General features: G+C 41.5%; 1 protein-coding gene across 1 annotated transcript in view; it reads right to left on the reverse strand.

Moving 5' to 3' along the window:
* The window catches only part of ADGRA1 (adhesion G protein-coupled receptor A1), a 314,608-nt gene that overhangs the window by 264,121 nt on the left and 28,283 nt on the right, over nucleotides 1–22,204 (reverse strand). Inside the window, exon 2 of the mRNA XM_033149325.1 lies at nucleotides 10,315–10,386. Coding sequence (XP_033005216.1) covers nucleotides 10,315–10,386 — 72 coding nt within the window. The remainder of the gene's footprint in view (nucleotides 1–10,314; nucleotides 10,387–22,204) is intronic.

Here is a 22,204-nt window from a genome sequence, read left to right on the forward strand (position 1 = left end):
AACTTCCCATTTCTTCTTTTCCATAAACTGCTAATAAATTCAGCCCTGGCCCATCCCATCCCCCCCCCCTTCATCTAGCATTCCCTTTTCAATACATAATATATTCCCAAATTGGAACCACAGATCTGAGCAGCTACCTTAAGAGGAATTTCCCCTCTGTGCTCTGGGATGCATGCATTTGATTTGACAACATCAGAAAAGTGAGTGAATCTGGAGCAGCCAATGTGCGATAGGCCAAGTGGTCAATAGGCACAAATAAGCTGAAGGGCTTTTTCCTTCCTGTTAACAGCGCTGGAGCGCTGCTTCTACTGAAGCATAAAGAGATTGTCGCAGCCATCTAACTAGGGCCTTCAATGCCTGAAAAGAGAAATAAAATACATGCGATAGGAAGCTACAGAACTCAGACATTTCCACAAATGGGAGATGAAAAGCTCACTAAATGGTTGACAGAACGAACCTATGGTAATTTGAATGATTATACCAATAAATAAAAAGCATTATCAGTTAAACATCCTCATTAAGGCAGCCATCAATGTGATCTATCGTTAGCTTTGGTTTTGAAACATGTTGTAAACATGTTGATAGCAATGAACTCTATGGATTCTAAAGAACTCAGAACACAGATATTTTCAGGGAAGGCCATAATGTTGCATTGACCTTGTGAGAGGATCAATTCTATTGAATGGCAGCCCCAGTTAACAAGCCCCTTTTACATAGTCTGTGAACTTGGCTTGAACTCTGCTTGAAAACATAGCAGAAAATGATAGCATAATACTTGTGCATTATCCACATTGTACAAAAAAATCTACTTGCCTTTTCATATAACTGTGTGCTAGATGAGCCTTTCAGTTTTAAAGGCTTTTCAATGAGTTGTGGGTTTTTAAAATGTATTATTGTAGATTTCTGGAGGCCCAGAACAAAGATTTGTTGGTCTTTAACATGACATACTCTGAACATTTTTGTAAATACAGGCAACTTCATTTCTTTAAAATGCATTATTATAATGGCTGGTGTGAAATCTGTTCATTAAATAAAAGAGGTAGGGAGAAATATAAGCAAAAGTTAAGCTGCAGCCATATACCTGGGAGTAAATCCCATTGAACCCAATGGGAACACTTCTAAGTAGCACACATGCACCTAAAAAAAAAAACCCTCTTAAGTTTAGCTTGTTACATAGTATAAAAAGCATCATGTTTGGAGCTTATACCTTAAATATTTGTTTTCTTTTTTACAATATTATTCCAAAAAAATTGTTCTTTTTTGCTTTGCACAATTACAAATATAAAGCATAATTAAATAGAGTGGACATTTAACTGAAGTTCAATGAAGCACTGTACAGATTGTCATATGTGAAGCTCATGTGTTTCTTTTTCCCCCGAAAACTCAAAACTTTTTCTTAACAATATAAATTATTTTATATTTTATAGATTGTGAAGTAAAATGGTAAAACTCAAACTAGGTCACCTGATGGATGAAGTGGACTGGCACACACTTTTTTGCATTACATGTAATATGTATTGTCATGCCAGTTCTAAGGAATATAGTTCCAGAAGCATACTAATAATGACAGAATATGTCTCTCTCCAACTGAAGTTTGATTCATCTGCGAGAAAGCTGGCAGAAGGACATGGTAAGAAAACAAAGAGACTGGATTGGCAGGGACAGGTACATGGCAGACAAGGCTGACTAATTCAGAGTAGGAAGACATAGTCTTGAAGACATAGAGATAGCTGAGAAGAAGAAAAAAAAACATGACTGAAGGTCTACAAATGAAAAGAGAAGTTGAGGTGCATACAAGTTTTAGGAAGCAGAATGACAAGACATAAAGATTAATCAGCCTTGATTATGTGACATAACAAAAGACAAAAGGCAATGGAATATTATTTACCTTCCAATTAATATATGCATTTTATAATTCTGATCATATTCAAAGTAACCATAAAAGGTAAAGGTAAAGGGACCCCTGACCGTTTGGTCCAGTCGCTCATCTCGCTTTACTGGCCAAGGGAGCCAGCGTACAGCTTCCAGGTCATGTGGCCAGCATGGCAAAGCTGCTTCTGGCGAACCAGAGCAGCACACGGAAACGGCGTTTACCTTCCCGCCAGAGCAGTACCTATTTATCTACTTGCACTTTGACGTGCTTTCAAACTGCTAGGTTGGCAGGAGCAGGGACCAAGCAACAGGAGCTCACCCCGTCGTGGGGATTCGAACCGCTGACCTTCTGATCGGCAAGCCCTAGGCTCTGTGGTTTAACCCACAGCGCCACCCGCGTCTTCTTTTAAAAATTAAAAAAGCAGGGCTCCTTTCATCTGCATATTCTGGAAACTATCTAATACTATCCAGGGTTAGGGCTGATTTTTTTATTTTTTATTTGTATACAGCACACACATAAATTCGTTTCTTTCCATAAATGTATTGCATCTCCAGTTTGCAGGATACAGTTATTTATCTTCGAAACACCAGAAAACCAAATGTAACAAATGAAAATCTGCCACAAAGCGCACATTCCACATTTTTAAATAACTGGACTGACAATTTGGAAAAAGGAAAACAACTTGCCCTTCCCAACCACCATATGCCAATCCGTCATGCAATTAAATAAACCAATTAAATTCCCAGCGCCCTATACACACAACTTAATTGAAATACAGCTAGTAATACATTGCATTCAGTTCCACTCAAGCACACACTTTCACAATCAGCAAACTTACATCAAACACACATAAATACTCTAAACCAATATATTTAACCTCAGCATTCTAGCACACCCTCAAATCACACTGCCCACACCGCAAGCGCTCCCATAATTCAGTCTTGCAGCCTCAATCAGCACTGCCGCCCCCCACATGTCTACACAGTGAGACCCAGACAAACCTGGACAAATACTCACATACAAGCAGCAACAGTACACAAATACAAACACTCCCCTTAAATAAAACATTCATACCAAACATTCCCCCTTGTCTGGCACTTGGTGGGTGGGGGGGGGGGTATATCTGCAATAGCAAGCTGTCACCCAGGGGTGGGAAAGGGACAGAACCTACTTTCTAATAGACTGGGCAATGACTCTTCACCTGTAGCCACCATCAAAAAAGAAAAGGAAAGGAGAGAAAAACACTACAAACATGAGCACCTCAAATAAATATCACCACTTCCCTCATCTCCCACCCAAGGGTTAATGCTAATGCTTATAAACTTCCTAACAAAATTTACAGATGAAATGTATCAAAGACTACATATTTCTCATATGAAATTGAGTATACAGGCTACAGATACCTTGGAAAATAATAAAACTGCATATGGTTTGAAGTGCAGTATAACTATTTTGGAGGACCCAGGTGGCGCTGTGGGTTAAACCACAGAGTCTAGGGCTTGCCGATCAGAAGGTCGGCGGTTCGAATCCCTGCGACGGGGTGAGCTCCTGTTGTTCGGTCCTAGCTCCTGCCCACCTAGCAGTTCGAAAGCACGTCAAAGTGCAAGTAGATAAATAGGGACCGCTCCAGCGGGAAGGTAAACGGCGTTTCCGTGCGCTGCTCTGGTTAGCCAGAAGCGGCTTTGTCATGCTGGCCACATGACCCGGAAGCTGTCTGCGGACAAACGCCGGCTCCCTCGGCCTATAGAGCGAGATGAGCGCCGCAACCCCAGAGTCGGACACGACTGGACCTGATGGTCAGGGGTCCCTTTACCTTTACCTTTATAACTATTTTGACATGGTAGAATTTAATACTGACTGGACTGCAACAATGGGCATTATTAAAGAAAGATCCATGATAACCAGAGGTTAAGACCCTAAGTATAACAAACGAACAAACCTCAAAATCTCAGATGATCATGAGAGAAGCAGAAAAATGGAAAAAAGAAATTCGGAAGGCAGTAAGCATTCAATGACCAAAGGGTTCACAATGAACAGTTAATGTCATTAGATGACAGTGGTTCACGTGACACGCTAAGCCAACCTTGGCTTAGTGAAACAGCACAAGCATGCAGGATCCTGGAGAGGGAAGCTTTCCTTCTCCCCAGCCCTTTTTGCTGTTGCACCACCTGAGCTAAGCCAAAGTTTAGCTCAGCATTTTAACAGGAGTGGTTTTGGTGGTTAAGCTCTCTCCCAAAAAACCACAAGCTATAACCAAGAACAAGGCTTGGTTACAAGCTCGTGGTTAGTGAGAAGAGACCTTAACCACAAGCCCCAGTTCGAATAACACACTAAGGCAAACTTAGGCTTGACGTGGCAGGAAAAAAGACTGAAGAGGCATACAACAGTTGCTCTGGGGAACCACAGTCTCACTAAGGCAAGGATGATAAGGTTTGGCTTAGCATGTTGTGCAAACCAGGTGAGTGAAGACTTCCTGGCACCATTCTGCACCGTGTGCATGTGTGTGTGTGTATTTACACACATACAGAAACACATACTTCTTGACAGCTATGTAGTTTTCTTGTTTGTTACAGCAGCACTGTAACATTTCTCCTACCCAGTTAAAAAAAAGAAAAGAACTATAAATGGCAGAAATATGATACCCATCTATTAAAGCAGAAACAGTGGGCTGGTTCCCACACCAAGGTAGACTATGGTTAAATGGCCTATTAGGAATGTGCTCCTGCTTTCCCTCTACCACAACACAAGCAAGAGAAATGAGTCACAATACTTAGCAGAGTGTTAGTTTCTGAACCAGGGACCGTGGTTTATTTCACCCCCCAAAAAGCCACAACAGAGAAGCCAACAAACCTTGGCTTCAGGTCATGGTTTGTTTGAAGCAAAATAAGCCATAAGCCCTGGTTTGGAAACAACACTAAACCACTGGTTTTAGTTTTACACTCCTGCTTGCACAAGGGAAGGAAAGTTGAACCCATCTGCATATTCCCATTGTCATTAGCCATGGCTTACCGCGGCGAATGGCCAATAGATTGCATTAATTAAGTTTAAAATGCATTACATTGGACACAGGATCGCAAGTACTTTTGACATCCTTTGGAATGTCAAACACTTCATTTTGCTTCTCTCCTGGATCCCCCAAAATTCAGAAAATTAAACTCAAGTGCCTTATGTAAGCAAGCTTTGCCATTCAGCACACGAAAAAGGGACGGGAGGAATGGTCACCATCCAATTTAGTGAGAAGAAAGTTCTTCCTGACAATACATTAGAATCTCAGAACAAAAGCAGACATGTTCCCTTGAACACATTCAAGTACTCTCCCTTTAGCACAAATCAGCCCCGTTTAATATTTCATCATTAGCTGTGGCCATCCTTGACATCTCAGAAAATCTTGGGGAGAGATAAAAGAAAACCTTGGAAATGATTGTTGCACTTATTCCTCTCTCCTTTTCCTTTCTTTTTTTCCTTCCAAATTTAGTGAAGGCGGAAATCAGTGCTCTAGCTGATAGCCCTGCCCCATAGTTTAGAAATGCTTAGATTAATGAAATCAGAGCAGCTTCTAGTTATGGCCTTAATCACAGTCACATGAGTCACAGTTGCCCTTTTAATACTTGGCTGTTGCCATCAATTTTTTATGTTAGATTTCTATTAGATACACTGCACTCGTTATCCTTACTGATATTATTCCTTTAACATAATGTGCTGAAATGGTGTCATCAATAATGTCTAGCACTACTGCATACTTCAATTAATCTTACTAGACTTTCACCTCTTAAAATATAGTGAAATGATTTCCCACATTTAATTTGCAGTGACCCTGATGAAACATGGCATGAGTCAAGATAACAGTAAGGAGAAGAGATGGGAGAGCCATTTTTTGAGGATCAGAGGTAATTTTTCTAGTGAGCATTGTCAGTCTGCTGCCATTTTCCCAGTCTTTCAAATTGGATGGAAAAAGTGTTAGATTTCATGGTAACAAGGAGCTTGGGCCAGGATGGTAAGATACAGATAATTTACTTGGAGCCACCAGGCAGCTTATTGGAAGTGGGAGCTGCTAGTATCCTCTCCACTGGGTTTAGGCATCTCTGTTAGAAATGGCTAGAGGGAAAACTGCTACTACCTGTAAGTGCTGAACCCTGGGGTTTGGCTAGTTGCCATTATATCCTTTTTAGGGAAGTTTATTGAGTATCTGATGGCCAGACACAAATCCAGTTACTCTTAAAAGAGACCAAATAGTTGGATCCACACAAATCCATCTAGGCAAGCAGTAGGCATTGCCACACAGTTCAAATACATGTCCAACCTGGGGGGGGGGGGACCACCTCTATAGGAGGACATAAACCAGAGCCACTAAGGCATTTGGCTGAGAAAGGGTGTCCTGCCCTAGACAAAAACCAGAGGTTTAAATAGAGAGGCTCAGGAAACTGCATTTAACCCTGAGGTTCCACACTCGTCTAATATATGAAAGTCTCTACTGGTAGGTATTTTATAACTACAATTTATACCTGATTGTAACTTCAAACTAGACATACATATCAGTACTGCACCTGATTTCTGTAATTAAAAGGGTCTTCCTCAACTACTGCAACAACCTCTGAATCTAAAGTAGAATGTAATTCTCTAAATAGATCTCTAGATGCCTAAGCTTGTTAGCTAGTCAGAGCAGTCAAGTTTTCTGAAAGTATTTTGTTTGAAATTTGGGGTGCTTAACTATTTTATAGGCAGACAAACAGACAGACATGTTATACTGAAGCCCTGTGTGAGCCTCAAAGAGGCTGGACATGCAAATATGGAATCTTAATTTCTTCTCTGGGATAGCACATATTCTGGATGTTTTCTTTTCCCTTTTTTGGTCAAAAGTTCAACTACAAGGATGATTTTTGGAAAGTCCATGTAAAGTATCTTCACCTTGGAACTACATGAACTGTTTTTAGATTCATTTTTAGATTCATACAATTATATATATTGTTGTTGTTCAGTCGTTCAGTCGTGTCCGACTCTTCGTGACCCCATGGACCAGAGCACGCCAGGCACGCCTATCCTTCACTGCCTCCCGCAGTTTGGCCAAACTCATGTTAGTAGCTTCGAGAACACTGTCCAACCATCTCATCCTCTGTCGTCCCCTTCTCCTTGTGCCCTCCATCTTTCCCAACATCAGGGTCTTTTCTAGGGAGTCTTCTCTTCTCATGAGGTGGCCAAAGTACTGGAGCCTCAACTTCAGGATCTGTCCTTCTAGTGAGCACTCAGGGCTGATTTCTTTGAGAATGGATAGGTTTGATCTTCTTGCAGTCCATGGGACTCTCAAGAGTCTCCTCCAGCACCATAATTCAAAAGCATCAATTCTTCGGCGATCAGCCTTCTTTATGGTCCAGCTCTCACTTCCGTACATTACTACTGGGAAAACCATAGCTTTAACTATACGGACCTTTGTCGGCAAGGTGATGTCTTTGCTTTTTAAGATGTTGTCTAGGTTTGTCATTGCTTTTCTCCCAAGAAGCAGGCGTCTTCTAATTTCGTGACTGCTGTCACCATCTGCAGTGATCATGGAACCCAAGAAAGTGAAATCTCTCACTGCCTCCATTTCTTCCCCTTCTATTTGCCAGGAGGTGATGGGACCAGTGGCCATGATCTTAGTTTTTTTGATGTTGAGCTTCAGACCATATTTAGCGCTCTCCTCTTTCACCCTCATTAAAAGGTTCTTTAATTCCTCCTCACTTTCTGCCATCAGGGTAGTATCATCAGCATATCTGAGGTTGTTGATATTTTTCCGGCAATCTTAATTCCGGTTTGGGATTCATCCAGTCCAGCCTTTCGCATGATGAATTCTGCATATAAGTTAAATAAGCAGGGAGACAATATACAGCCTTGTCGTACTCCTTTCCCAATTTTGAACCAATCAGTTGTTCCATATCCAGTTCTAACTGTAGCTTCTTGTCCCACATAGAGATTTCTCAGGAGACAAATGAGGTGATCCGGCACTCCCATTTCTTTAAGAACTTGCCATAGTTTGCTGTGGTCGACACAGTCAAATGCTTTTGCGTAGTCAATGAAGCAGAAGTAGATGTTTTTCTGGAACTCTCTAGCTTTCTCCATAATCCAGCGCATGTTTGCAATTTGGTCTCTGGTTCCTCTGCCCCTTCGAAATCCAGCTTGCACTTCTGGGAGTTCTCGGTCCACATACTGCTTAAGCCTGCCTTGTAGAATTTTAAGCATAACCTTGCTAGCGTGTGAAATGAGTGCAATTGTGCGGTGGTTGGAGCATTCTTTGGCACTGCCCTTCTTTGGGATTGGGATGTAGACTGATCTTCTCCAATCCTCTGGCCACTGCTGAGTTTTCCAAATTTGCTGGCATATTGAGTGTAGCACCTTAACAGCATCATCTTTTAAAATTTTAAATAGTTCAGCTGGAATATCATCACTTCCACTGGCCTTGTTGTTAGCGAGGCTTTCTAAGGCCCATTTGACTTCACTCTCCAGGATGTCTGGCTCAAGGTCAGCAACCACATTACCTGGGGTGTATGAGACCTCCATATCTTTCTGGTATAATTCCTCTGTGTATTCTTGCCACCTCTTCTTGATGTTCTGCTTCTGTTAGGTCCTTTCCACTTTTGTCCTTAATTGTGGTAATCTTTGTACGAAATCTTCCTTTCATATCTCCAATTTTCTTGAACAAATCTCTGGTTTTTCCCATTCTGTTATTTTCCTCTATTTCTTTGCATTGCTCGTTTAGAAAGGCCCTCTTGTCTCTCCTTGCTATTCTTTGGAAATCTGCATTCAATTTCCTGTATCTTTCACGATCTCCCTCGCATTTTGCTTGCCTTCTCTCCCCCGCTATTTGTAAGGCCTCATTGGACAGCCACTTTGCTTTCTTGCATTTCTTTTTCATTGGGATGGTTTTCGTTGCTGTCTCCTGTATAATGTTACGAGCCTCTATCCACAGTTCTTCAGGCACTCTATCCACCAAATCTAAATCCTTAAACCTGTTCTTCACTTCAACTGTGTATTCATGAGGAATTTGATTTAGATTGAATCTTACTGGCCCAGTGGTTTTTCCTACTTTCTTCAGTTTAAGCTGGAATTTTGCTATAAGAAGCTGATGATCTGAGCCACAGTCAGCTCCAGGTCTTGTTTTTGCTGAGTGTATAGAGCTTCTCCATCTTTGGCTGCAGAGAATATAATCAATCTGATTTCGATGTTGCCCATCTGGTGATGTCCATGTGTAGAGTCGTCTCTTGTGTTGTTGGAAAAGAGTGTTTGTGATGACCAGCTTGTTCTCTTGACAGAACTCTATTAGCCTTTGCCCTGCTTCATTTTGAACTCCAAGGCCAAACTTGCCAGTTGTTCCTTTTATCTCTTGACTCCCTACTTTAGCATTCCAATCCCCTATAATGAGAAGAACATCCTTCTTTGGTGTCATTTCTATAAGGTGTTGTAAGTCTTCATAGAATTGATCAATTTCAGTTTCAATTCTATATTATATTAGATTCATACAATTATAATTGTATGAATTATATTTATATTATACTTGCAACCTTACAGGATGAATGATTAATCCCATCATAATTGTTTTTCAACAGAAGTCTCTGCAGGAGAATGAGAAGAACTCCTTCTGCAACTCATAGTATCTCCTCCTCATGATATAAACTGCTTTCCTTTCTGTATTCCTCACCATTGGTTGCACGGGCAGAAATCTGAAGGTTATATGTCAGTATGATGTCTTGAGGATATGAGGTAAATTGCAGTACATGTTGAAGAGGTGCGGGCAGTACATGTTGAAGAGGTGCGGGGAGGAACTTGATACAAGGATTATGTTTTCCACCCAGTTCTGTGTTTCTCATAACTCATGGTTGTCGCCTTGGATTTTTCAGAATAAGCCAAACATAACTACACAATGGGGGGGGGGACCCTAGAGGCTGCCTTGGTCATTTATTACTACTAGGCACAGCCTGGTCCATTTATTCAGAAGGCTAACACCATACTTACCTACTCTGATCCAGTATTTGGGCTATAACTCCCATCAGCCCCAGCCAGCATGATCAGCAGCCAAGGATAATGGGAGCTGCGGACCAAAACATATGGAGAGAACCACGTTGAGGGAGGGTGGCTAAGACAGTAGCCTGGGAACTCAATGGTTAATCTAACCATTCAGTATATAACCTGGAGCGAAATCTTTTATTTGCCAACCTTCATTCCAACAGGTTATGCAAATGCACATTTCCTCCTTTTCATTTTTTTGTTCCAAATTGACACAACTGCTTTCGTGCAGTTTTCATTTTCTTTATGTGTATTGCTCTGAAAGTTTGACCCAGAAACCCTAATCTTGTACACACTGCAGAGCTTCTGAGTTGTTCTGCATATTTATTTAAACATTTCAAATGATTACAAGAAACAGGGTTCGGGGTTGGGTGGGGGGAAGTTAGAGGGAGAACTGAACAGCTACTCACAGTCTCTCCAAGGATCTCAGTCCAATGAAAGAGTTGTTCTTTAACCACAAGATCTTGTTGTTACTCAGAATTCTGAAAGGGAGTCGAAGGAAAGATTTTTGTTAATAGAACATGGAAGCAATTTTACTGATTAAAAACATGTAATTACAGTAAGTGACAGTTATGTAAAACACTAATCACAGTCTTCTCTGCTCCATTTGCCTTTTCCCTTAAAGCTGCAAACAAGACCAAGATGAACATATAGAATAATAAACAATTCAGCATGCTCCTGTTTAATAACCAAGTAGTCAGCAAATAAAATGTGCTGCTGTTCGTGATGAAAGTCAGAATAAAATGCAAGTAGCCCACTTTGTAAATGCTTTGTGTTTTCAGAATGCACAACAGTAAAAGAAACAGTTGCCCATCCAGTTAAGAAAACTGAAGCAAACCCCCTACAGAGACTGTTATTACAAGCCTTCTCCATTGTGGTTACTGGCATGGCATGGCTGGATACACCAAGATTAAATACGATTTTCCCTTTGTACAGAATGCATACTGGGAATTCTTGCATAGGATCAGAAATTGATTGGCCTCATCCTGTGGGAATCAGTTTCAGTTGAGGAGATGTGTGGATACGGGCAAGATATTTGTAGTGGTTCAGCACATAACAAAATTTCTCAACTCTTGCCCATCATGAAAAGAGGAAAGTCTCAGCTTCTGAGGAAACCCCATTGCTTTAGCAACATTTCATCCCTTGCTGTGCCGCAGCAGTCAATTCACACCACTTTGAAGCACCATCATCAGAAGGCACTTTTTGAGATGTGCCAGAATATTCATGACCCTCAGCCCCTAGCTCTCAACTGCTACCAGAATAATGCCAAACAAAAAACAGTGCCTAAAAAAATTGCCATAGAAGAACTCACATTGCTTTGCTTGTGTATCAACAGGTGAGATAGAAAACAACCCCTCGTATGGCACGCAAAGGTCAAACTAAGATGACTTATCAGATAGATTTAATGAATGATGAGGTAGAAACGGAGACTATTAATTATCAACATGTCAGAGAATTGTCTTACTGCCCTGTGAATATCGGATGGGAAACAGAATGGAATAATGGGTGTAGGGGAACATTGTCTACCATACAGGAGCAGCGTATCCTGTTTTGCCGCTTAAGGTGAAATGGGAAGGGCTGCCCCAACCTGTCACCACAGCATCCCTGCAGAAGTATCCCTGCAGTAGAGTGAAGCAAGGACGGATTCCGGTGAGATCTATCTGGAAATCGGCACTGATGCAGGCACTACTTCTATGTCAGTGGTATGTCTGTATGTGCAAGATTTTATTATTGCATACCACGCTGAAATCTTGATGATTCATTTGTTTTAATGGGGGTGGGGTTTTAACTTGGGGGGTGTTGTTTTCTTTGGAGGGTGCGGTTGTTTAAAATAGTTGTTAAATGTTCATTTGGATTTTATTATTTGGGGGCTGGAGTACTGTTTAGGGCCTTTTGTCAAGGAGTGTACGTCATACCTCATGTTATGTTTGCTTCATGTTACGTTTTTCAGGTTGCGTCCCACGGCGACCCGGAAGTACCGGAAAGGGTTACTTCCGGGTTTTGCCACTCACGCATGCACAGTAGCGCTAAATCACACTTCGCACATGTGCACAAGCACCAAATCGCGCCGCACACTTGCGCAGATATGGTGCTTCAGGTTGCGGGCTTTTCATGTTGTGAATGGGCCTCTGGAACGATCCCGTTCGCAACCAAAGGTAACACTGTATTGTTTATTCGTGTGTATACATTACTATTGTTAATTGTTTTTATTATGCATTTTGTGGTCTGGCTTTATTATGTATTTTGTGCTTCGTATATTGTAACTTTGTTTTCGGAACTGCCCTGAGACATATGGGTATAGGGCAGTATAAATTTAATTAAATAATAATAATTTGTACTCCAATATTCTTGTTTTTTCTCCATTTGTACAATGAGTCCATCAGCTGGGGAAGAGTGAAGAGAATAGCAACAGAATAATAAAAAGGGTATCAGGCCTAAACTGAGGAATGCTATAGACTAACTGGCTATAGATGGAATTTTTTAATGAAGGCCAAAACCAAGCTACATGACAGATGTCTGATCAAAGGTCAAAACTCTCCAGATTAAACTGAATCTGTTAACCTTGGTACATTTTTCCACACAAAAGCAGCTAAAAGATCCTTTTTAAAAAGTTCTTTGTGACTGAAAGAACAGCATTCTTTTTTTATCCCCTTTCCATTTAATGGGGGTCATATGCTTCTTTCTGACTGATGCTGTCTCTGAAATGGAGAAAAATCTGAAAGCATCACAGAAAATTGTAAATTGTTTTTATGTTTCTTAAATTACAATTAAACTTTAATAATGTTAAAATAAATAGCAGGCTCCTCATCTTTTATGCAAAGACATAAAAAAGTTAATAGACTGCAGTTTATTTGGAACAATGAGAACATACTTTCCAGAGTCTACATTAGAAGAATCTTGAGTTGTATCTCCCCCAACTTCAAATATTCAGGAATAAAGAATAAGAACACAAGTGCTTCTAATCGTCTTGTGTATGGTTTTTATTCATCCTAAAGTTAGGTAAGAGTCAAAGAAACAGATGCAAGCCAGATTAAGTCCAGGATGCAAACCAACAGCAGTGTAGTGTACTGGCTAGATTGGGGAGAACTGGAGTTAGATTTCTCACACTTACTAGGTAAGTTGGCTTAGTCATTGTCTCTCAGCCTAACCTATCTCACTAGGCTGTTGTAAAGATAAAATCATGCACAACACCTTGAGCTCCTTGGGGGAAAGGCAAAATAGCAATGTATCAACACAAACTCATTCCTCCATGATGCTTACATCACACATGTCAAGCTTGTTTGAGAACATTTGTTCTGTACTGCATAGCAATAGCTCCAGTATGTATGTTGGGTTCCATGATCACTGCAGATGGTGACAGCAGTCACGAAAATAGAAGACGCCTGCTTCTTGGGAGAAAAGCAATGACAAACCTAGACAGCATCTTAAAAAGCAAAGACATCACCTTGCCGACAAAGGTCCGTATAGTTAAAGCTATGGTTTTCCCAGTAGTAATGTATGGAAGTGAGAGCTGGACCATAAAGAAGGCTGATCGCTGAAGAATTGATGCTTTTGAATTATGGTGCTGGAGGAGACTCTTGAGAGTCCCGTGGACCACAAGAAGATCAAACCTATCCATTCTCAAAGAAATCAGCCCTGAGTGCTCACTAGAAGGACAGATCCTGAAGTTGAGGCTCCAGTACTTTGGCCACCTCATGAGAAGAGAAGACTCTCTAGAAAAGACCCTGATGTTGGGAAAGATGGAGGGCACAAGGAGAAGGGGACGACAGAGGATGAGATGGTTGGACAGTGTTCTCGAAGCTACTAACATGAGTTGGCCAAACTGCGAGAGGCAGTGAAGGATAAGCGTGCCTGGCGTGCTCTGGTCCATGGGGTCACGAAGAGTTGGACACGACTGAACGACTGAACAACAAATGTATGTTGTGCTTCGAGCCCTAAAACACTTCCCCAATGGAAATAAAGACAAAGTGACTCAGAATTAAATTTAAATGTTAATGGGCAAATTTTGGCCACAACTTTATTGAAAAATTACACAACTGTGACTGGTATTGGCTTAGGCATTGGTATCAAACTTTATCTGGCTCCTGCCCGCCCTGCTGAAAGCCTGGAAGGGTAAACAACCAGCAGAGGGAGCTCCATCAATGCCTTGGAGTTCCCGGGGCCTGATATGGCCCTTACCCCTCTCAGGCTTTGGACAAGACCCCAGACCCCCAGATTCCTTTAACAGAATACCCTTTAATTGCAGGGGCAGGTGATGGCCGGACCTCCCTTCCCCCATATTCCCTAAAACCAATGCCTAATCGCTAAACCTTACAAAGTTGTGATGATTGCTAAGGAGTAGACAAAAACCAAGTGGCCACAGCCAATCTTTCACAATGGAAAAAATTCCTACTCAGCCCCTGTTCCAAAACAGTCAACCAACCGATGTCCAAAGCAAGGCCATAGACGACCTAATCAATGGGTGGGTGGGGGGTGTTCAGCAGCATGAAGCAAGAGGAGTTCCCCACGTCACGCTGCCGAGCATATAAGCCCCCAACACCAAACCTTGCCATGATGCTGTTAATAGCTAAAGGCCATTGGCAGCCATGGCACCACCTGCTGTGGTGGGGCAAGCCCCACCTCCGCCAGTTGGGGAGAATGTTCCAGGGCCAAGCACAACATAGCCCCTCTATTAGGAGGAACCACCTTGGGAAGAAAACAGGGAAAGACACATTTATCTGGGCATGGAGACCCATTCTTGGTCATCCCCATGTCACAAAATACACACACATATTTCCAATAAAAATTATAATTGGAAAATGTTTTCAGGATTGCAACTATAGGATTTTTAAAAAATATCTGTGGTACAAATATTCTAATTTTCAGTCCTGGTGTAAATCACAAGCTAACAATATTTTACAGACAAGCCTTTCACAGGAGTGGCAAGGCCAAGCAAGTTACAACAATTGGTTTCTTTTCCTTGCACAGAGGAAAACCCTTACTCTTCACTGAGGATAATAAGACCTGGTTCTTGCCTGCAAAAAGGGTAGGTGGGTTGCAGCTTGAAACCAAACTCGGTTAAAGCAGTACATATACAGTACATAAAATAAATTCCTACAAGACTGGAACAGTTCCAACCATACAAGATCAACCCCTGTTTTTGCATGGCATGTGCTGGTATGATTTCAGTCACTGGAACCTCATCAGCAAGGACTTCTCACAAGTGATTTGGCATGTGGACTTGTGGTTTTGTTTTCTGCGGCAACCCTTCTCCCCTCAAATGCACGAATTAGGTCTGACTCAACTTTCACTCCATAGAACTTCTGCTGTGTCCTGTAACAAAACACTGGCTTGAGAAAGCCAGACTTCAGTCATCAGAAGCAGTTGCCAGGTTAGTCACAAATCTACTCTGATTTTCCTATTTCTTCCATCAACTTTGCCCAAATTCTTCCTTTGGTTCTCCCCAACGCCAACCCAACACTCTCTGCCGCCATTTATCTCCAGCTGTCCTATTCCATTTTCCAGTTTTTTACCAGGAACAACCCTCTATCTCAAAACATCACTGAGGTGGAGGAAGCTCTTCCAACCTGAGGATAGATTCCTTTTCTGGGTAACATTCTGAGGGGCATGTGGCAATGATGGGTGGAACCAGAGGAAACAGCTGGCAGCGTAACAAATATAATTTTTACTTTTGCACTGTAGGGTAGTTTCTACACACACCACTCTCTGTTCACCCTCCAGGCAAATAAAAGCCATTATCAGAGTTCAAGGACACATTCCAGTCATACAAGAATGCTAAAGGCATATGTGAAGCAAGGCCAGTGGCAGGTTGTAGCCTTGGGGAAAGTCCCGAGATTCAGATAAAGGGGACAGGTGGACTAAATTTGTTCCCTGGATAAGAGGTTCCCTCCTCCCAGTGTACAGTATCCTGGAGTGCAAGTCAGGGCTGCCCAGGTGACAAGAACTGCCCCCCTCCCTCAGCCTCGCTGATGTGGTCCAGAGCAAAGCAAAGCAATACATTTGCCACCAGGTTGGCTTCAGGAGTTGCTGGAAGGAGGCGTGCAAGACGCTATTCAACCACCTTACAGACTCCACTCTGCATTTGTGTAGGGTTTACTCCTTAGCCATTTCTTCTCCAGAAGGTGTCCTGCAAGGCAATAGGAGCTTCTTATCCCTCCTATTGCAGCTCTAGTAGTAGAGCAAATTTTTTAAGAGGGCAGTGATTTTTATAGGCTTACTTACAAGGCTGTGCTAAATAACCCACCCACATCTGCTTGTCTCTTTCGTTCACTTTCCATAAACACACAGCTCTTTAGTACTTAACTTCTCAAACCTGCTCATTACCTAATAGCTTAACATAAAAGGTAGATAAGTGATTTTGCTGAATTACATTGTCTTAAAAAGAATACCATTAGCAAAGACGCACAGTGATATTAAAAAGTTCTAGACAATGCTACTAATGAGCTTTAGCTATGATAGTATTGTTGTCAACAGGCTAATACAATCAAGTTATAAAGTGGGATATTGTAACTTGAACAGAGAATGTTCTAAAATGACTTTCCCTACACAAGAAATGTTTTTTTCTAAAAAACTACACATATATTTTAAATTATTCATCTCAAGAGAAAAGGAAGAATGGGAACATTTACAATGCGTGCTACTGTGTAAAAGTAAAAGATCTTAAATTTTTAAAAGAAATTTCTTCCAAGCAACATACGTGCCAACATGGCATATATAATTCATTTGAACAGTTTTAATGCTACAATAGGTTGGGACAGTATTTACTAGCAAAAAAATAAGTAGCAAATAAAATACATCAACATGATTTTGATGTGAATATGAAGATGTCCTGAACACAGCTGAGGTTTCAAAGACCAGGAGAATAAATTGGTGAATATTGGGTATATTTTACCCCTTACATGCACTGGAAAGAAAATATGAAGTGCAAGAAGAGAGTAAGTATTAAGTGCAGGAATATAGGGGGGGGGCAGCAACAGCAGAAGAAACTGCTTGCTGCTCAAAATATCTGATGTACTTGATCACATTAACCTACATTTAGTAGACATTTTCAGAGGGATGTTAGTCCGCCGCTTGAAACACAACAAAGAGTCTCGAAGCACATTAAAGACTTTTAAGTTTTATTACTACACTGCCCACACAGCACAGTCAGAATTTAAGCCACAGAGGTGGAGACTGGCTCCCTCAGGTAGGTCTCTAAAACCCCACCCACTAGTCTGGATCACGACTGGCCAATTTGAATTTGCATTTTGGTGGGATATCCCAGAAGAACCCCACGGCAAGCCGAGGCTGATAGTGCCACCGGCGATCACGTGGGTGAGGACTCTTGCCCCCTCCCCCCGGTTCCTGGGAAACGGTAAACGGTATTTAGCTCCACGCTAGGCCTTTCCACTGTCATGCCTGCTTCCCCATTCTACTGAAGCTTACTGGGTGATGCCGGCAGCAAGATGGAATTCTGCTGTGGTCTTCATTAGGCAGCAGTGACAGCAGTAGCAGCGTGTCCACCAGGGGCCAGATGCAACTAAACAACTGCACTGTTTTCACCCTGCACCCCCCCCCCAAAATCAGTCTGGGTAGGGTGGAATCAGGAGAACTCCCAGAACAGCTCGGTGAAGGGAAGGAGAGGGGAGCTCGTTCTGCCTGGCAAGCAGAAATGCTGGTGCTGATTGAACAATCAGAGTGACATGATACTGAATTCCTCCCACAGACATCTAGAAGGTGCACTGTTGTCCTGGAAGAGCTGTGCAGGCATATTCAGCAGCTTCATAGGCACCAAGACCCCTGAACGCTTTAGTTCTCTCAGTCTTCTGGATCCATAGGACCAAACAACACATGATGCTAAATACACCATTAGGCCCTAATTAGCTGAAAAAACGCCTCCTCCCCTACAGACCTTCCTGGGCCGGTGGAAGGGGCCCTCTTGGCAGTTCCACCTCCAGTAGAAGTGGCCACAGCCCAGAAAAGGACGTTCTCTGTGGCAGCCCCTAAATTGTGGAATTCCTTCTGGCTTTTTCACTATATGACTTTTGGTAAATGCTGAAGATGCACCTTTACCTGAGATGTGAAATTACTCTTCTTGTGACTAATTTATTTTTAATTCTGAATTTTAAACTGGGACCCGCTGGTGAAAGGTGAATATTATTATTTATTATTTATTTATTATGTTAATAATAAGCAACAACATCATTTTTTAAAAAATCAATAGCAGGAATTGGGGGATTTATCAGTATTAAAACATTCAGGGGAAAGGAATTTAACCCCTTCCATTCCCAGCTGCAATCGTGAGGCAAACAGAAGGAGGGAGCTATTAGTCTTAGAAGCCAAAAGCTCCCACAGGTACAACTGGGAATGTGTGCTGAGCTTCAAAAAGCCATTCAGATGAACTGGGTCTTTTCCTTCCCCACCCACATCAGCCCTGAACTCACACTGATGTAGATAAAACATAATGGTCTGGACATACATACAGAAACAGGGCAAATATCAACGACAGCACACAGGGGGAAAAACAAATTGCAAATCCAGATGTAGCTTCCAGGGGAAGAGCAATGATTATTCACACTAGAAGCAACTTGTCTGGAAGCAGCCTTGCATTTCACTTTGTATTCTCTTTCTGTCATTCGAAGCAAAGGCTTTTGCTAGCAGCCCAGGATCTAAAGATTTCAGTTGGTAGGAATATCCCAGGGCCCACCTGTAGAGAGATAAATTACTTAAATGTTAATATCTTCATGGATTCTCCTTCGCTGTATCTTTGAGAAGGTGGCAGACAGGGGCACCTTGGCAACACTTTCCTAGTCCTCTTGCTGTTTTGTACAGCAAATAGGAAAAGGGTTCGTTTCAAAGTGGAGTCGGGGGGAGATGTAAGCAGGAAAATGTTTGATACACTTTTCTGTTTTCTGCCATGTCCTCCATCTGCCGCTCTACACATCCTTGCAAGTGCATAGTTTTGTTGCACTTCTTAAAACTCAGCAGACAGAAGCAGTAGTTATGCTACAAATTGTCTGGAGAGCACAGCAGAGAAATGGGAGGCAGCTTCAAGTACAGAACATCAAACTGACTACATGATTGTTGCATTTAATTTAGTTTCTCTGTGGCTCTGACCCTTTTTTATATTTATGCACTAAGGGCAACTCACATTTACTTGCCAAATGCATTTCCTTGGCTGCATTTCCCACTGCAAATGTTAGCATTTTTAAAAGTATGTACATAATCATTAAAATACCCATGTACACATCTCTGGGGATGCTGATCCATCTGGGCTACTTTAAAAGAGTGCACATTCATCTGCTATTCACAATTTATGTGTGTTTATTATTGCTTGCTGGGGAAAACAACAAATTATTTTTTTAGAAGTTGAAATAATTTACAGAATTGCTTAGTTGTTATCTATGAGAGAGTACATGCATAGGAGGAAGGGCCCTAGTTCAGTGGGAGAGCATCTCATTTGCATGCAATAGGTCCAAATTCAATCCCTGGCATCTCCAGGTAGGACTGGAAATGTGTCTTGTCTAAAACATTGGAGAGCCATAGCCAGTCATTGTGGACAACACTGAATGAGATGGTCTAACCCAAATATAAGGCTGCTTCCAATACAGATCTGTCAGGCCCTCCGTGAGGACTCAGATGAGGAAAAGACCATACATCAGAGCTTCAGCTTGTGCAAAATGCAGCAGCTGAACTGTTCACTGGAGCAGGATATCATCAACATGTTACCATGCTATTGAAAGAACTGCATTGGCTACCAGTTAGCTACTGGCTAAGTTCAAGGTGCTGGTTTTGGTGTATAAAGTCCTATACAGCTTGGAACCAGATACCTGAAAGACTGTCTCAACTCTTACATACCCAGTCAATTACTGTGCTCTGCTGAAGAAGGCCTCCTACCGATGTCCTATGTAGGAATCTGGCCTCTGGAATGCCCTTCTCTTGGACATTAGTCAGGCATCATATATGTCGCCTTTTCAGTACCTACTGAAGACCTTCCTCTTTCAACAAGCCTTTGAACTGAATTTATTTCCTGGTCAGCGTCTGTATTGGACTTGCTTTTATTACTTTATTGCTTTCCCTGGGCTCCTTTGGGGATGGGAATCAGCACAATGCAGTACCACCACCACCCCCAAATCTGACAGCTGAGCCCAAAGGGTATCATGGTCAGTGGTAACAAAGACCACTGACCGGTCAAGGAGAGTCAACGAGAACACACTCTTCCACGCAGGGTGACCAACATAAGTTTTCATGCCAAAACTACAATGGAAATGGATCGTCAATATCAGTCTCATTTAAGGGAGTCAAGATCTGGACAGCAACCACCCACATTAACTAAGCCCAGTATCAAGGCATATGTATATAATTAAAATGCCTATAACAAATAATTATAGCTACAATATTGACACCATAAAATGTTAAAAGTAGTATGAATCAGCAGCAGCAGCTTAACAAGACAAGTTTGCATAGTTTCCAGAAAGTCAACAAATTCAAACTCAAACAGGCTGAGGCAGATAAGAAGTTCCAGACACTAAGGCCCAGTTCAAATATTCAATTAGCATTACGGGTGTAGGCCATTTGTGTGAAGAAGCTTGTGGGGGGGGATGTTTTTTGGGTTGTAAAAGTTTCCTGGGGTCATGAAACTCTGTAAAGTCCTATTCACACTAATTAAGGAATACATATAGGAAAACTAGCTCTGGCTAATTTCACCTCTGAAAATGTGTGATCCCACTCCAACTCTGCTGATCTTTGGCTCTGGGATTTTAAAAAAGAATCATCGAGCTGCATGGCACACTACTCCACATCAAGTAGCCAGATGTGTAGAACAGTCTCAATTCAATTCAACTCAAAGTAGGATGAAAATGGGTGCTTGCATAAGGTCTAGTGTAGACATTCCATGGACAGCAGCCTGCCTCCTTCTTCCCAAATCAAAAACTTCAGAAGTGCCAGCTTTCTATCATATGTGTATTACAGAAGAAATGGGGCATTTCCCGGCATTTGAGATGCATATTAAAGAATCATATCTAGAATAAGAATGCTAGTCTGATATAGCAAAACAGCAAAGGATCATGTAGAACCTAAAGACTAACAATTGTAAGCTTTATGACATAAACAAAGTTATCAGCTTTTAAAGGCACAAAGCTCTTCGTTGTTTCACATTAAAACACACAAGCCCAAGAATCATAAAAAATCATGCTAATTAAACTATTTCAGAAAAGCAACACAATGGACCAATTCTACAATACTTGTCAAGAACTCGTAAACCTTTGAACCACAGATCCAATTCAAGTAAAACATATCATTTCTGTTTGTTTTCTCAAAGACAAATTTGACTGCACAAATATTACCAGTTCTAAATGTCGGGTTTATAGATCAGTCACGACAGGAAAACATTGCATAGAACCTCAAAACTGCAATCAAGTGTATCCATGAAATTTAACACCTGGAAAAGCTATTGCATTGGCAAAGGATTATGGAAACTGCTCTGATAGTATAAACAGTAGGTAAAGAAAGTTAGAGCTAGACAGTGCTCAAACTACAAAATCATAATACACTAGATTCAATAATATCACAGTTCTTAAGAAGAAAACCCACCACATTCTGTGCAAGTCTGCCTATTTATTTATTCAGGTTTCTGGCTCACTTCACCCCCAAAGCTGGGGAAGGGGGAAAATCAATTTAATTCAGATAACATGTAACAGTGCTAGCTGGACCAGTGTTTGAAAACTATATTGGGCAGGTGGCTGGTATTCAACCAAGTTTTACTCAAGGTAGACCCTCTGAAATTAATTGACTAAGTTAGATCCATTAGGTCTGCTCTTGGCAAAACTTAGCTAAATATCAAACCTAAGTCTTCTCACATCAGACAAGTGACCCAGGTTTTTCACAGGTTCCTTCCACCTTAAGCTTCCTCCATTCTCTGCCCCATTCCATGTATTAAAAGGGCAAGAATAGAAGGGATTCTTCTACCCTACCATCTGACAGCCTTTATTAACGGCAACCATGAAAGAAAAAGCCAAGAGAGAACACCATTCCATCCTTGCTTAGACAACTTACAGATAGCAAAGATATCAATATTGCTCTTACAGTTCTCCCTTAACTTATCCTAGAAAGGCCCAGATTCAGCAAATCAAGTAGTGGTGTAGAAGAATTATTTAATGGGCCAAAGAGGGGCAATCCAGAGACCTGCACTACAATCCTAATCATGTTTACTCAGAAGTAAGTTTCATTGACTTTGAAAGGATTGCAGTGCAATTTAGGAGACTTAAGATTCCAATTGCTAACCAGCATTCTTGATACATAGTCCTAGGTGCTTCTTGATAT

Source organism: Lacerta agilis, chromosome 5 (assembly GCF_009819535.1).
Source record: "Lacerta agilis isolate rLacAgi1 chromosome 5, rLacAgi1.pri, whole genome shotgun sequence".
Taxonomy (NCBI): domain Eukaryota; kingdom Metazoa; phylum Chordata; class Lepidosauria; order Squamata; family Lacertidae; genus Lacerta; species Lacerta agilis.